Source organism: Physeter macrocephalus, chromosome 18, assembly GCF_002837175.3.
Source record: "Physeter macrocephalus isolate SW-GA chromosome 18, ASM283717v5, whole genome shotgun sequence".
In the NCBI taxonomy this organism is placed as follows: Eukaryota; Metazoa; Chordata; class Mammalia; order Artiodactyla; family Physeteridae; genus Physeter; species Physeter macrocephalus.
The window spans coordinates 5,223,077-5,240,069 of NC_041231.1; the positions used below are offsets into that span (position 1 = coordinate 5,223,077).

At 55.8% G+C, this 16,993-nt stretch overlaps 1 protein-coding gene across 2 annotated transcripts in view; it reads right to left on the reverse strand.

The window, feature by feature from the left end:
* The window catches only part of CHCHD6 (coiled-coil-helix-coiled-coil-helix domain containing 6), a 134,227-nt gene that overhangs the window by 111,612 nt on the left and 5,622 nt on the right, over window positions 1–16,993 (reverse strand). For both annotated transcript variants that reach the window (XM_024117303.3, XM_028479316.2), the window contains exons 2-4: window positions 5,511–5,619; window positions 2,526–2,598; window positions 782–926 (exon numbers count right to left, since the gene is read on the reverse strand). In XM_024117303.3, the coding sequence (XP_023973071.1) occupies window positions 782–926; window positions 2,526–2,598; window positions 5,511–5,619 (327 nt within the window). The remainder of the gene's footprint in view (window positions 1–781; window positions 927–2,525; window positions 2,599–5,510; window positions 5,620–16,993) is intronic.

The window sequence follows — 16,993 nt, forward strand, 5'->3', positions numbered from 1 at the left end:
CCCGGTCCCTCCGCGGAGGGCTGGCCCAGCCACAGGCCCTGGCACCGTCCAGGCAGAGGGATGTCAGAGGACTTGTGCTGGGGCTTCCGGAACATCCTCCTCCTGCTGCTGAGTGTGACTGGGTCCGCAGGAGAGGGTACCCTGGCCGTGATGACGTGGTGGCCCCTGGGGCACCGTGACCTCTCGTGCTGTGACACGCAGCCTGCACCCACAGCAGAAAGACCCTGATGGTACCTCCCATTGGTTAGATGTACCCAGAATGGCAACAGCCAATGCGCTGTGCTTCCGCGATCTGCCAGCACTGCTGGGCCCCGGACTCACCACCTCCTCTCGAGCCGCAGGCAAGCCCGACTGAGTGTGACCACCAGGACGGTCCGAGATGCTCCCTGGGGCTGGAGGATGTGCCCCAGCCAGTGGGTAGACAGCTCAGCTCTGTACCCAGGGTGACTTCCCCTTCTGTTTCTGGCTTGCTGCCAGGCCCCAAGCCCACGGTACTCTCCCTCTGCACCCTCCTGGAACGCATGTCCTCACAGCACTTACACCTGTGAGGTTCCGGGACCCAGCACCCAACGATCCAGCTCTCACTGTGCAGACCTGAGGCCACAGGCCACAAAGCAAATCAATGACAGAGCCGGGGCTATAAGAACCCCCGCTCCTGGTCCCTAGAAAACACCCTTTTCCACAGAGGAGAAGCTGGGACTTCGGACCCATCAGGTTCCAGGGCCAACCTCTGCTTCCCAGAGCCACTGAGCCAGGAGGCCAGCCAGGGACCCACACTCACCAGCTGGGCGGACCACTGCGTCCCCGGGTCCGTGCCGCCCTCCCCCTGCCGCAGGGACGCGCTCCGGGGCCTGGCAGCCGCCTCTATGTCCCTCGTCGCCACCTGGAGCAGCTCGTCCTGGACCACGGCCTGCTCCCTGTCACACCTGGGCCAGGGAGAGACAGCAGACGCAGATGCAGACGCAGCTCGCTTCATGTGCCAGGGGCCAGGGATGTGAAGGCTGGTGGAACGCTGTGGCCCCCAGAGAGGGTCAGGCACCAGTGACAGTACCCAGGGAGTGGCGTGTGGGGGGACAGTGTGACACTTTCTCAGCCAGCACAATACCGATTGGGAGCAGGAGGCCTGACAACCAGGCGGGGAATCAGACAGCCCAACGCCAAACGAGAGCTCCTCGGGGAACGGGATCAACCCTTGCTCGAGCCGCTCCTTTGGAGGGGCCGCGCGGGGGGGTGGTGCAGCCCACCTCCCCCACCTGCGGGCGGGAAGGTTCAGAAGCAGCAGCCTTGCTTTTGAACAGTCAACCCTCCATCCTGAACGCGTCCCTATCCTCGGACCTGTTTCCAGTCTTCCTAATAAAATCATCCTAGGGAGAGAAAGAAGTTACTGGCCCTGAGATGTTCTCAGAAGCGTTATGTACTAGGGGGTAGAAAATGCACACAGCGAAAGGGCCGCAGCAGGTCGGCCTGGGGGCACGTGGCAGACGTGAGGCCCTCAGCGCCACACTGTCCACCGTGCCATGCGCCGCTTTAAAACTGAGCGCCCACGCACGGCGCCTTCCGGCAATGAAAACGCTGATGACGGGGCGTGACAAATGGAATAAGATTAGAAGACTGGTAAAAGCAGCAAGGTACAAAATTTTACATGACTTTGAAAAAATAACGCTAAACTAGAGAAAAGAAGACATGTGAAAGAAATAGTCCAAAACATTAACAAGGGATAATGAATCTATGGGCGGTGTCTTCCTTTCATATATACTATCCTAAGTCTTCCATTAGCGCGTGTTACTTCAACGTTTTTAGAATGTTTAAAAGCATTTTTTAAAAAAGGTTCTGGTTATTTATTTTGGGGAGGCCTCTTGGGATTAAGGACTGGAGTCTCAGAAGGTGGGGCCTTGAGCCCTGACCAGGGAACAGCCATGCTGGGCCGACCTGTAGACGGAGCCGTCCAGCCGTGGCTGACCGGGGCCCTAAGCTAACTCCGAGTCCCTGTTACAGAGGCCACGGCCTGGAGGCTGCAGACGAGGTCCCTCAGTACCAGCCGACGGCTCACTGAGTCAGCGCTGTGACAACTCCACGCCGGGCCCTGCGGACCACACCCCAGGGAGAGGGGCGCTCAGCTCCGCCTTCCCCGAGGCCTGGAGACTCAGGGTGCACTCTGGGGCCCTCTGGGCCCGGCCACTGGCCTACCAGCCCCGGGGCAGGGAGGCTCTCGGGCTGTGGCCTGTGCTGGGAGAGGCCACCCACACCCTGGAGCCAGTCCGTGGAGGCAGCTCCTGCAAACACAGCGGCACGCACCAGGCTAGCAGTGCGGCCACTCGGCCACTTAGTCCTGGCCCTCCCACACCCGCGAGCGTCTTCATCTAAACACTGGGACTAGTGCCACCTAAATCACAGGCTTGGCATCCCACCGAAATAAGACGGCATTTGTGATGCAAACACTCCGGCCTTTAGGGGGAGAAGGTACCCGGTGAGGAAGGCGTATCGGGCCGGAGCGCAGGGCCGGGGTGAGTGGGCCCTCGGCTTACCTCCCGAGACGATCCACCTCCGCCCCCGAGGGCCGCCGGCCGCCGCCACTCTCCGGCCTGGGCGATTTAGACTCTGCAAAGGGGGAGAAGAAAAGGTCAGTCCATCAGCAGCCACCCACGGACGGACAGACAGAGGCACGGTGTCACCCAGGAAAGGGCCCAGGACGTCACCCCATGGATGGATGTGCCCCAGGCAGACACAGAACACAGCCTTACCCTGTGGTCAGGAGAGGGGTGGCCCGAAGGCCCCTCTGGCCGTCCCCTGCATAGGACGGCTTGGTCGCTGGGTCAGCGTGGACACCTGAGTGCGGTGATCCAAATCCCCCTCCTCCCTCTGCGGCCCCTGGGAGCGCAGGTCACCTTCCCCAGAGGCCAGAGCGGCTGAGGGAAGCTCTGCTCTGTCCGAGCTGGGAGCACAGCCCCGGGGTCTCGGCTGGCCTGGCAGGGCGGGGGCTGTGGGGGGAGGCTCCTCGCGTCTTGTTTCTTAGACCCCTTTCTGTAGGGTTCTCATCCTGAATGTGGCCAACGCCCCACTTAAGGACATCTATGTAACCTTTCACCTGCTTCACCTCTAGTATCACTGGGCCCTTTAAGCTGTCGCAGTAGGTCTACCTTCCCATGGCCGAGAACGTGGGGCTCTCCGAGCAAACCCGATTCACTCTCCTCCCCCAGCGCGCAGTGACACTGAGGTTCTGTTCCTCCCCAACGCCCCAGGCTTCAGCGTCCCCGCTCCGCCGAGGCCTCGGTCACATGTCCTCCACCCCCATCGCAGGCCTCCACGCTCAGCCACTCGGGCCACGCGAGACCCGGCCGGAGAACCAGGCTTTGGGAGGAAGACGGGAGGGGGTGCTTCTCCCAAGACCTTTTCAGCTGCTGACCTCGGAGGATGGGGGGCTCAGCCCCTCGGGAAGGCCCCTCGCCGCGCGCAGCACCCCGGGACTCACGCGGGCCCACGCCTCTTCCGGAAGGCCGGGCAGGCGCGCTGGGCCGGGGAGGGCAGCCCTCGGGGCCGCGCCAGGCCCTCGGCCGGGAACGTGCAGGAGGCACCGCTGCCCGGTGTGGAGCTGACGTGAACGCTCCCTGGGCTTAGGGCCTGACTTACAACAACTCTAGTGACAGAAGGTCTATCACGTTTATTTCTGCTTCCTACACAGTTTTCCTTTTTCACGACTACAAAAGTAACGCGTGCACCCCCCGCAGAGCCCGTGGCCGGACCCCCGCACCCAGGCTCCGTGGCAGCCTGCAGGTTCGAGCGTGTCAACCCTCCGTGGAGCTGGGACTCTCGTCACCTCTCTGACCGTTTGTACACATTCTCCATGCAGCCATCAGAGGGCTTCAAGGACTCTTTACATATGAACACTGCTCACTCCCTGTCGGTTCTACTTCCCTAGTTTGTCACTCTTTGTTCATTTATTTCTTCTAAACTGTCTAATTGTTACAGTCACGGCCCCCACTCTTCCTCTTCATTTAAGGTCTCTTCGCCTGATACGGGGTTAAGAGGCTACCTGCCACTCTATCTTCATGACTTCACCTCTCCCAGTTCAATCTGTGACTTCCTCTGACATGCATTTGGGGTATGGCTTGGCATAAGGGTTTAATTTTAACTTCTTTTTCTAATCTTGTTCTATCACTAAAGTAAAAGCAAACACTGGATTTTAAAAGTAAAAGTATTTTAAAATTAGTCCACTTCAGGGCATTCCGCCCATGCTGACAAATCCAGCCTTCAGAACCTCGAAACTCACTCGCCCTCAAACAGCAAAATACTTTGTTAAACCAAAATCAAATGACAGATGAACCACTCTTCTTGCTTTTTAAACTGCTCAAACGTAGCAAGACTGAAACAAATGCTTCTTTTCTCTTCCAAGGCTGAAACTGACGTGGCCTGACATATTTCAGCAATTTCTGCCCTCTTCGTCCCTTCTGCCTCTCCCCTTTCTACAGCTCACTCACGCACGTTAGGCCTCTTCAACCCTCTCTCCAGCTGGCTGGAGAGACGGTGAGGATGACCCCCTGGAAAAGGACGAGGGCATCTTCTGTGGGCTTCTGCCGCGTGCCGCGCTGTCGCGTGACACTGTAAGCCACAGGCTTGCGCGTGCGGCTCCTGACGGGACCTGGGCTGCCTTGGGGAGGGTCCCTGTCTCCCTGCTTGCATGTGCCAGCGCACGCCTCATGAGCGCATCCCGGGCCGGCACTCAGGACGTGCCGAGTGGACGGGAGGGCGCGGCCTCCTACGTGCTTGCACCCAAACGGGGCCGATCGGCGGAGAAGACAGCTCCAACGTGAGGCCGCAGTCACTCACTGTGGGTCGGGACGGCATCCATGCCCCGCGCGGCCAGGCCCCTCCAGTCCGTCAGTGTACAACTCACACCTCAGGTTACAGCAGGGGGACCCAGATTCTCATCAACGAGCTCTTCTCATTAATCACCTGCCACGAGGACTTTTCTTGTTTGCAGTATCTTATTATTTCAGCGCCATACATTCTCCACTCAAACTCTATTGTTCCTTTGTGTTTGTTAACAGGAGTCACTTGGAGAAAAGCACAGATTTCTTCACCTGTGACGGACACGACCGCGGAGAACAAAGGCGCTTCCAGCCTGGCTCAGGCAGCAGCTCCGCAGCGAGCTGGGGAAGGAGCCGGGGGCACGGGGTGGCGACCCTCCTGGAAGCCCCGCGAGCACCGTCCCAGGAGCTGGGCCAGGACCCCGGAGCGTGAGGGCAGGTCAGAGCTCTGGGGCTGGCGCCAAGGTCACCCACTCACTGCTTACGTGCGGAGAAGCTGGAACAGTGGGGAACTTCCGGCCCTGGTCCTGGTCACAGAGGCTCTGACTACACGGCGCTGCGGTCCTTGAACAGGACAGCGCCCGGTTCGGGGGCCACTCTCGCGGGAAGCGCTCACGTCATGCACCGCCCGCGGGCTCAGCCGGCAGCTCATCTCCAGGAGGAGCACCCACTCCGTCCCCGCCCAGAACTGCCACCCCGGCCTACCTTTCTCCCGGCCTTCAGAGGAGACAAGGGCGGCAGCTGGAGGGGTCAGCGGCCCCACTCTGGAAGGCTGGCCGGGATCTTTCATGCGGTTGACCACGTTTTCAGACAGCTGCGGGAAGGATTGAGGGGAACAGTTAAATGACAGAACCCTCTGGAAGTGAAGACTCCCCTCTACCCACGCCCCAGATCTCTGAGCAGACCGATTCTGCAAGACCAACTCCAATAACGTAAGGAATTCCACACAGAAACCTCTCTTGCTGGCCTGCCACCCGCCAGGTCAATGCCACGCCCAGCCTGGGCTCCGCGGGCCACAGCGTGTCCCCCACTGGCTTCCCGGCTGCACCTGCTGCTCCCACACGCTCAGGGGACCCCAAGTTCCCCTTCTTCCCACCTGCCCTGAATCCATTCTGCTGAGAACCACTGCAGCCCCACCCTGTACAGAGGGTGGACGCCTCCAGCGGTGCAAGCCTCACCCTTCCCTGTGCGCGTCCCAGGGTCCCTCTACGGTGGGCTCTTGCAGACAGCACCCAAGTTAAGGACCGTTTCTCCCAATCCTATCCCTGTAACAACAGGCGCACCTCTTGCGAAGTGCCTCACATTCTACCGGCCTCATCTAACGGTCTGTAAATACCCTGAGGGCCGGGGCCACCTCTCCCTCCCGTCTGAGTCCCACCAGGGCCACAGTCACAGCAGAAAATCCAGCACGGCCTGACTCATTTCACCCTGGCTCCCCCAGTAACGACCGGATAATCAAATCTTTCCTTCACTGTAGAGGAAGTGAACTGGGTAAGAGGGTGTCATAAAACACTTGACTGAAATGAAACAGCCAGCGAGGGATGAATCCAGAATAATAACCCCGAAGAGTTGACATCAATAAATATTTATTAAGTGCCCAGTATGTGCAAGGCATCACAAAGCACAGCGAGCGGAGACGTTAAGATGACTTGAGGACGAAGTCCACCATCAGCAGCTCCACTTCAGGGATCCAGGCGAGGAAAGCGCTCCCACGTGTGCACAGCAGCGCTGCACTCGCACAGGAAAAGGAAACAACATCACAGCAACGACAGGCAGTGGTTAGAGAAATGATGGTGCGCCTCCTACGAAACACCGCGGAATTGGCGGAAAAGGACAGGTAAGACATGTGCCTGCCACGGAAGCATGCCACCGCTGACCCGTGAGAGTCAGAGGACACTTTGTATCTCGACTTTGTAAAACAGATACACAATTACACAGACGCAGACCTGCGAGACATACACGTTGACCTTGGCACACACACATTCCCCACGTACGCATCCACTCAGAGCACACACCAGATGTCCTGGGGCATGTCCTGCACACGGGGCAGGAGCAGCCAGGCCAGGACGTTCGCTTTCGGCGCTTCTGTGTTTCAGTTTCCTACCATGAACATTTTTTCTAGCAAGTAAAGATTATAATGATAAGAATTGAGTCCCCCTAGTATTTAAGACAGATACAAATCAAACAGCTAATTAATGATTAAAGAACAACAGAAGACCAAGCATACACAGCAGTGGAAGAGAATTGAGAACCCAGAAATAAACCTATAAATCTGTGCTCAACTGACTGACAAGGGTGCCAGGACCATTTAATGGGGAAAGAATAGTCTCTTCAACAAATGGTGCCGGGAGAGCTGGACATCCGTGTGCAAAAGGATGAAGTTAGACCCCTACCTCACAACATGTACATAATCTGACTCAAAAGGGATCAGAGACCTAAATGCAGGGGTTAAAACAATGAAACGCTTGGAAGAAAACACAGGTGTAAATCTTTATGACCTTGACTTTGGCCGTGAATTTGTACCCTTTTCTATTTTTATTTATTATTATTATTTTTTTTTTGCGGTACGCGGGCCTCTCACTGCTGCGGCCTCTCCCGCCGCGGAGCACAGGCTCCGGACGCGCAGGCCCAGCCGCTCCGTGGCACGTGGGATCCTCCCGGGCCGGGGCACGATCCCGCGTCCCCTGCATCGGCAGGCGGGCTCCCAACCACTGCGCCACCAGGGAAGCCCGTGAATTTGTACGCTCCGCGGCACGTGGGATCCTCCCGGGCCGGGGCACGATCCCGCGTCCCCTGCATCGGCAGGCGGGCTCCCAACCACTGCGCCACCAGGGAAGCCCGTGAATTTGTACATATGCCACCAACAGCATGAGCAATCAAAGAGAAAACATATACTGAACTTCATCAAAATTAGAGTTTTGTCTTTCAAAAGACACAATCAAGTAAGCTGAAAAGACCACCCACAGAATCTGCAAATCATACATCTGACAAGGGACATGTATCTAGAATATACAAAGAACTCCCACAACTGAATAATACAAAGAAAAATAACCAAATTGAAAAATGGACAAAGGATCAGAATAGTCATTTCTCCAAAGAAGATACACAAATGGCCAATAAGCAAATGAAAAGATGTTCAATATCCTTAGTCATGAGAGAAATGCACATTCAAACCACAATGAGATACCACTTCACACCCACCAGAATGTCTATAATCAAGAAGTCAGAGAGTAACAAGTATTGGCAAGGACATGGAGAAGGTGGAACCCTAATATACTGCTGGTGGCAAATATATGATGCAGCCACAGAGGAAAACGGCCTGGCAGTTCCTCAAAAGTTCAATACAGAGTCACCATAGGCCCAGCAATTCCACTCCCGGGTACCCGCTCAAGAGAAATGTAAATACACATTCACAGCGATTTGCATGTGCACATTCACACCAGCATTATCTGTAATGGCCAAAGGGGGAAACAACCCAAATATCCATCACCTGACGGGTAGGTGAATAAAAATATTGGAATATCAGCCATAAAAAGGGATGAACTACTAACACAGGCCACACCATGACGAACCTAAAACCATCTTGCTCAGTGAAGGAAGCCAGACACAAAAGGCCGCATACTGTACAACCCCACATATGTGAAACGTCCAGAACAGGCAAATCTCTAGACAGAAACTAGATTGGTTGCCTTGGGCTTGGGGGAGCGGGGAAACAGGGACTAACTGTAAAGGGTAAGAGGTCGATTTTTGCACCTATCAATATCATAGGTGATCTCTATTCCAAAAATATGTGGCTTTAAAACCTGTGAAGCATGTTAGTGGTAAGTGCCGGGAAGGAATAAAATACAGTCCGGCACGGCCGGGTGCACAAGGGGTGGCAGGAAGACCCCTCAGCGGAGGTGCCGCTAGCAGGAGACCACCGCCCTGGAGGGAGGAGGCCCCGCCACAACCACATCTTGAGATCCAAGAAAAAAGGATCTAGCTCTGAGCAGAGGGCAGGATGAGTGCAGAGCCTCGGAGAGGGGCCGGGTCTGGCCTGCCCGAGGGCCTGACAAAGGCGTGTGTGAGGAGGAGTCTGGACCACATGACCAGGCCGCAGAGGCAGACCGAGATCCCAAGCCCAAATGTGAGCCAAGGGCGAGGGAAGCTACGGGGGGTTCTGCACAGGGGAATGGGGCTCTGATTTCCTAGTCCTGGCCCCGGGGAGGGGGGGCACCCACTGAACCGCACCACCTGGTGAGTGAGGGGTTAAGGAAAACATTGGCAAGCTTCTCGCTGGCAGGAGATTTATAACATTTTTTAATGTTGCTACAAAATACAGTAATATTTTTAACCAACAAATATACACACACACAGTAGTGTGTAAACACCATCTGGGCAGTGCTCCCTGCACCAACAGAACCACAGTGGAGGCCCCCAGAGCCAAAGGGGTCTGGGAACTCGGTGCCACGGGCCCACTGGTCACTGGGCCGTCACAGCTGGCCAGATGGAGTCCTGTGTCGTCAGCGGATGGAGGGCCCCACCCAGCGCAGTGCAGGGAAAGAGGAGCCCACCCACACCCAGCTGTGTGTCCCCGACCCCTTTCCTCACCTTCCCGGAGCTTCCCATTCAGCACCTGGAAACGGGGCCCCGCAGGCCGGACTGGCTGCCACACAGCTCAGGAATTAGTACTTTGGGGTCAGATGGGCCTGGGTTTGAATCCCAACTAAGCAACTTACTAGCTGTGTGACCTCGGGCAGGGGACTCCTTGTCTGAGTCAGCGTATTCGTCTGTGTCATGGAAACAACTCGTGAGGACCACACGGGGTGAGCCGCACAGGGCAGCTGGCACAGAGCAAACCACCACTACCGGCTCTCACGTGAAAGGCAGGCCGCGTACAAACAGCCTTATGGCCACACCAGGCACACGCCGGGTGCGTAAAAACACAAGAACCAGTCAACAGCAAGGACAGTTAGGGAGCACCGCTGAGCACTGAGACTGGCCGTTCCGTTCCACGTGCAGCCCCGTGACCCGGGCAGGCCTTTTCCCTCCTCCGCGAGCTGCACAAAATTTAACTGGGCGGACTCTTCAAAGCGCCCTCCAAGGCTGACGTCCTGTGGCTCAGCCGTGGACCTGCCCTCAGCCTGGAGTAACGTGGGCACGCTGAGCAGGCGGACTCTCCCCGCCGCCACTGTGGTGCCCGGGGCTGGCGCCTGCACCAGTCACGCCAACCACGTGGAGCCCGGGAAGGGGTTCTCTCCTCCCACAGGTGCCGTGGCTGGAGACCTAACCCCCCAGGACTGTGACCAAATCGCTTCCCTCGCCCAAGAGCAGCTGAGTCCAGGGCAAGTTCCCAGAGTCTCCTTGTCAACCAGTTGGGCCTGTCAGTAGCATGGCCGCCCCACGAGCAAAAGGCTGGGGAGAGGGCACTGCTTTGAAAGTGCCATGGCCTTACCCGTTTCTGGACGCAGGAGAGGTGGCGGCAGCGAGCGGAGCCCCGACCCAACGGAGGGGAAGAACCTGGTCACGTCACCACAGGGCCACACCCTGCCAACACTGCCAGCTAGCACGACGGCCTGGCCCCAGGGCAGCAGCGTGGAGGCCAGCGCACTGGCCGTGGGCTGCAAGCTGCAGGGCGGGCTGTCCAGCTCCGGCTCCAGGGCTGAGGCTGCCATGGGGCCAAGGCTACTCCCCTGACCCGCCCCCAGGACGGGAGAAATCGAGGTGCCCCCGCTCAGCAGCCTCGTGTAGGCAGGTGGGCAGGGCTGGGGAGGGACGAGAGCCGAGCTTGCTGGAAGCCGAACCACCCCAGCCGGGTCCCAGCATCTTGGCCACAGACACGCTTCCTGCACGTCCTGACAACCAGAGAGGTCGTGACCGCGGCCCCTCTCCCTTCCCCGGCCTCCCTTTTCCCCGAGGCTCTGTGCCCCCCTCCCACCCCTGCCCACAAAACACCCTCCATTGCACGTGCTTCTCGTCACTCCCACCAGGACACAGGTTCCGGGGCAGCGGGGATTGTTGGGCTCTTGCTGTGTCTTCAGCGCCCAGCACACTGAGTTGCTCCAGTACTCGTCAAACACACGGACCAGGTAACACTGACCACAGGCCCAGGGCCGTCACCGCACTGGTGCAGCGGAGTGTAGACACGGCAGCGAGAACATCGTCCTCAAAGGCCCGCGGTCAGACAGGGATAACACGGGCACACAGAGGACACGGGCTGAGGGCTTCCAGAGAGGAAGGGCACGGGCACAGAGGGGCAGCACCCAGAGAAGTCCAGGGTTCCGCTCGCCGAGGGCCCGGGACAACAGGGGAGAGAGGCCACGGGCCGCTGGGAGCAGACAGGACAGTCGGCAAAGCAGGAAGAGGGGCTGAGCTCGCAGAGGACCGGAGGCAGGAGGAAGAGGACGCTGCGGGGTGAGGGGAGCACACAGTGAAGCGGCCCGGCACCTGGCGTCTGCCCGGATGCACAGGCAGCGAGCGGAGGGGTCTGCAGCGCCATCCACACAGCGTGACCTCGTTCCTACAGGAAAAGGGGAGGCATGCTCCTCGTGGAGGCCTAGGAGAGCCGGAAAGGATTCACGAGGAGTTGGGAACAGCCGGCATGTAAACGTAAGATGCGTTCTGCAGCCTTAAAGGAACGGAGGAGGGGCAGGTGACAGCCGCTCGCTGGAGAGGGCACGTCCTCCCTAAGCCCAGAACCGCTCTGTGTGCGCAGGTCCTGAGTCTGTCCCAGCAGCTCCGATCCACAGGAAGCAGACACATTACACGGGGAGTGGCAAATCTGGAGCAAGAAATTAGGAATCAGAGGGCCGGGGCAGGCAGACTGGAGAGAGGGTGAAATGTCCCCACACTCCGAAAGGGGCAACAGAGCCCAGGGCTGCAGGAGAAACTCAACCCAGCGAGTGCCAGGGGCTCCCATGGAAAAACAGTGACGCAAACAGCCGAGCCCAGGTACGCAAGCACCTCCACCTGCCGGGCTCCCAGCCAAGCCCACCCCATTTCACAGACGAAGGAGTGAGCGCCAGGAGGTGACACAACTCACCCAAGATCACGGAGGGTCCTGAGCGCAGGGGCCAAGACCGGAGCCAAAGCCGGGCCCCTGAGAGGACGCTTGGCCCTGGCAGCCACGTGGAGCCACTCCGTGGCGAGGGGACACGTCACCGGGCGCACGGGAGGGCCAACCCAAGAAAAACAAGATCTGCCAATCGCCTTTCCAGCCACGTACGGTGCTTTATTGAGCCCGGGGTAGGAGGTGGAAGGGGGAGCACACATGTGCTCACAACACAGACAGCCTACTTAAAGCAGTGAGACGGCAGTACGAAAAGCAACCCCTTTCTCGTCTGAGAACACTACTCATCGAGACACGTTTGAGAAGCCGCAAGGTGGAGGCTGATTCCCAAGCCCTGCTCTTTGCGTCAAGGAAGGCTCTGGGGTTCACCAGGGGACCATCCTCACGTCCTCACGCAGGATGGGGGGAGGGGCAGAGGCGCCGGCCCGAGTCGGCAGCCAGCTAGGCCTGCACGGCCACCGCTGCGGCCACTCACGCGCCGCCTCCGGAGCACCCTGGCCCACGGCTCCCCCGCGCAGGCTGAGCACCGGCAGGTTCCAGACGAGCTGGGTCTGTCAGCGGCCCCTGAGGCCCAGACACCTGAGCCCGGGGAGGCACTGCCCTCCTGTGACGCTAAGAAGATTCCTCTGCTTTGCCTGCGGCCGTTGCTGTGGAGATTTTGTTGGCTAGTCCTTCAGTTTTCTGTGAGCTGAAATTAGATCCACAGATTTAAATCCGAGTATCTGGACGAGAAGAGTCCTGGAGGCCCCCCCCAAAAAGGTGGCAACCACCGACGCCCACAGGGCCAGGCAGGTGACAAAAACAAATGAGGCGGGCCTGGCAGCAAAGCAGCAGTGACAGGACAACGTGGCAAGGACAGGAGACAGCAAAGCCCCAGAGAGGGTGGCTACTTCATACCTCCAGCCAAGGGTCGCCACATGGAAATGTGGACCAGACTTTCAATTCTTTTCCCCCAAAAAAACTAAAAATTGAATTGACGTAAAGAAAGCCTCCAAGTTTTAAATGTTGTTGATTAATACCACAAAGTTTCTGGGCTGATGGTTTCATCCAAGAAATATGGAGCCAGCCGCTTAAACCTCTGTCCAACGAGGATCTTGCTGACTTGAGCCCGGTTCCGGGCCACATGCTGGGGCCACAGACCAGGAGACGAGGTCCTGCTCACGGGCCAGAGCTCCCCCCACCCAGGACGGTGACCAGCGACAGCACAGAGGGAACCCCTGAACTGGTCGCCAGGCCAAAGAGGAATTTAGCCAAGGAAGGGAGAGAGAGCCCTGCAGACAGAGGAGCACAGCTCGAAACAGCACGGCAGCACGTGTCCTCCCCGAGGGACGGGCGGCGACAGGAGAAGGTGGCACCAGCACACAGAGGGCCTCGGGAGCCAGGCCCAGGAATCTGCATTGAACCTGGAGACAGTGGGAAGCGCGTACGGGTGGGAAGTAAGCGGGTCGCACCTCAGCTTTAACCCTGAATGATCACTGACACCACCAGCTGGGGGGGGCCGTCTCTGAGAGCGAGGCCGCTGGGCCTGGAAGGGAGGGACCTCCATTGGGACTGTCTGGATTTTATCCCCACTGCCTGAGAGCTGCTCAAAAGTAAAATGTACCTTTTACAAACACGTTACCCTGCTAGGGCCAGGAAGTACCGATTTGTGGCAGGCAAGCCTGCTGGGAGAAAGAACAACTCATCAGATGGGCAAAAGGGGAAGGTGGGGAGGGCCCGACTGAGATCAAGAGTTCCTGAGGGTAAAGAGGGGAGGATAAAACAGAAGCAGCTGGAAGGGAAGAACAAGAGTTGTCATTAGATGCAGAGAAAAAGGGCACGTGGGATCGGCTTCCTGCGTGAGGGCCAGCTGGATGGACCTTCACACGTCAGGAACAGGGAGAGTGGGAGAGGCGGCCGGGGGATGCGGTGAATCACAGGCGCCCAGGAGACTTGCAGGGGGGCATGGCCGGCAGCATGGGGACACCTATGGTCCGGGTGTTAAAACCCGGAGGTCAACAGCTCACAGATGAGGACAGAAGAGATGGCCGGGGTGGAGTGCAGGAGGGCAAGAGGGCGGAACCAGGCAACTCTCTGCAGAGACCAGGGCTGCTGCGGAAGACATGCGACGACCTCTCTCCAGGGTGGAACCCACGGGGTCCAAGACCCCCCAGCGAGGGAGTGGACCCGAGATGAACCTAGTAGGAGCCGAAGTCAACAACCCTCCTTACGTTTACGTTACTTTACGGCTTACCCTTGACACAGCAAGATCTTCAACGCTGCACCGTGCACAGTCACAGGTATCAGGACGGAGTTTCATCTTACATGAGAGACACACCCTAGAGTCACCTGAGCTCTCACACCAGGTAAATGTCATCACTGGTTACGCTGCTGCACTACCCAGAGGAAATGCACAGGATGTTCAGAGAAGCCCTAGCCGTCCCTGTGCACGTGAGTCTGAGAGCCCCGAGCTGAGCGATGAGGGCACTGTCCCACCTTTAGGACGACCCTCACCCTCAGCAGCTGCAGGCCAGGTGGAGGGGCCAAAAGTGCTCTGCTTCCCTACATAATCGGCTCCTTCGTTTCCTCAGCAGCGGGAGATGCGGGCTTCTGGGAGCGTCAGGGAGAACCCACCTGGAAAGCGCCCGGCCCCGGGACCGGCACCCAAGCCACGATGCCAGACTCCACCCCCAGACGCCGATGTGCGCTCGGAGCAAAGCTGGGGAGAACTGGGCCGGCCGACTCCTGGCTTTCTGAGCTGGCACTTCCTGTCGTGGCCCATCCATGGCACTCAGCAAACAGTCAGCCAGGTAGAGCACTGAGCAGGCGAAGAGTGAGGAGGACTCGTGGCCAAGTCTGTCAAGGCACCCGCACTGAGAGCGGCCCTGTCCTGCACATAAGGAGGGAGACGTATCCCTCTGAGAGTCAGGGCTCCAGGCCAGGTCCTCTGGGGTCTCTTGTTCTCCACACTAACCCTAAGCAGTGAGCTGAGACGAAAGATGTGAGGTAAAGCGACACGAGGAGGCGTATCACACTGAGACATTCGAGATGCATGTCACTGGGCAACGGCACGGTATAAAAGGAAGTTTGCTGCACACGTGTGGAACAAGTTTGTATCAAAGCCTCGAAAGAGTAAAAAGCAGTAGAGTAAGATTCTCAGGCTGCAGATCACCAGCGTGGGTAAAAACAATCAACAGGTCGTCCATCCAAGCATGTAACCCAACATGCACCTACTAATGATCCAGAAGCAAATAAGTAAGAGCAGTCTCTGCACTCCACAAGCTTACAGAAGAAAAACAGGATATAAGGACAGAGAGGAAGAGGTGACGGAGAATATTAAAAGATAAAATCATCAATCTGATAAAGAGCAACTATGAAAAACCTAGAGCTAGCATACTCTACGGTGGAAGACTGAATGTTTTCTCCCTGAATTCAGCAGCAAGGCAAGGACATGCACTCTCACCACTTCTGCTCAATACTGTACTGGAGATTCTAGCCAATGCAACAAGGGAAGAAAAAGAAAGAAAGGGCATCCAGACTGGAAAGGAAGAAGTAAAACTGTCTTCATTTTGCAGACACTATGACCCTACCTATATAAAATCCTAAGGAAACCACAGACACAAAAAACCCTACTAGAACTAAAAAATGAGTTCAGCAAGATTGCAGGACACAAGATCAATATACAAAAATCAACTGTATTTCCACATGCTAGCAGTCAAGAATCCACAAATGAAATTAAGGAAACAATTCCATTCATAATAGCATCAAAAAGAATAAAATACTTGGGAATAATTTTTAAAGAAATGCAAGACTTGTGCACTCAAAGTATAAAATGCTACTGAGAAAAACTTAAAAAGATCTAAATAATGAAAAAGAGATTTCATATTCACATATTGGAAGACTCCATATTGTTAAAATGGCAATTCTCCCCAAAGTAATCTTACAGATTCAACCCAAACCCCATTGAAATCCCAACAGGCATTTTACAGAAGTTGACAAATTGATGTTAAAATGTATGTGGAAGTGCAAAGGACTTAAAACAGCCAAACAGTCTTGAAAAAAAGAACAAAACTAGAGTCTTATACTTCCCAATTTTGAAACTTCCCACAAAGCTTCAATAATCATGACAGTGTTGTACTGGCAAAAAGACAGACACATAGCATACAGATCAATGGAATTCTCAACAGAATTGAAGTCAAGAAATAAACCCTAAACCCTTATGTTTATAATCAATTGATGTTCACCAAGGTCCCAAGGTAATTCAAACAGGGAAAGGACAGTCTTTTCAACAAACGTAGTTTGAGAAAATTAAATATTGCAATCAAAAAAAGATGGATTGGGCTTCCCTGGTGGCGCAGTGGTTGAGAGTCCGCCTGCCGAATGGCAGAGTGATTTGCCAACGCGATTTAGAGCCTTTCTTCACATCATACACAAAAATTAACTAAAAATGGATCACAGACTTAAGTATAAAAGCCAAAACTCTTACATGAAAACATACGAGAAAATTTCTATAACCTTGGGTTAGGCAAAGATTACTGGGATATGATGCCAAAGCCCAATCACTAAAAGAAAAAAATAAGTTATGTTTATGATCAATTGATGTTCACCAAGGTCCCAAGGTAATTCAAACGGGGAAAGGACAGTCTTTTCAACAAACGTAGTTTGAGAAAATTAAATATTTCAATCAAAAAAAGATGGATTTAGAGCAGAGTTCAACAAGCTCTAGTGCTCGAGCCAAATCCAACCCCACACTTGACTTTATAAATAAAGTTTTACTGGAACATAGCCACACCCATTCATTTACATATTGTCTATGGCTGCTTTCACTCTAAAATGGCAGAGTGATTTGCCAACGCGATTTAGAGCCTTTCTTCACATCATACACAAAAATTAACTAAAAATGGATCACAGACTTAAGTATAAAAGCCAAAACTCTTACATGAAAACATACGAGAAAATTTCTATAACCTTGGGTTAGGCAAAGATTACTGGGATATGATGCCAAAGCCCAATCACTAAAAGAAAAAAATAAGTTAAACATCATCAAAATTACAAATGTTTGGGCTTCCCTGGTGGCGCAGTGGTCGCGCGTCCGCCTGCCGATGCAGGGGAACCGGGTTCGCGCCCCGGTCTGGGAGGATCCCACATGCCGCGGAGCGGC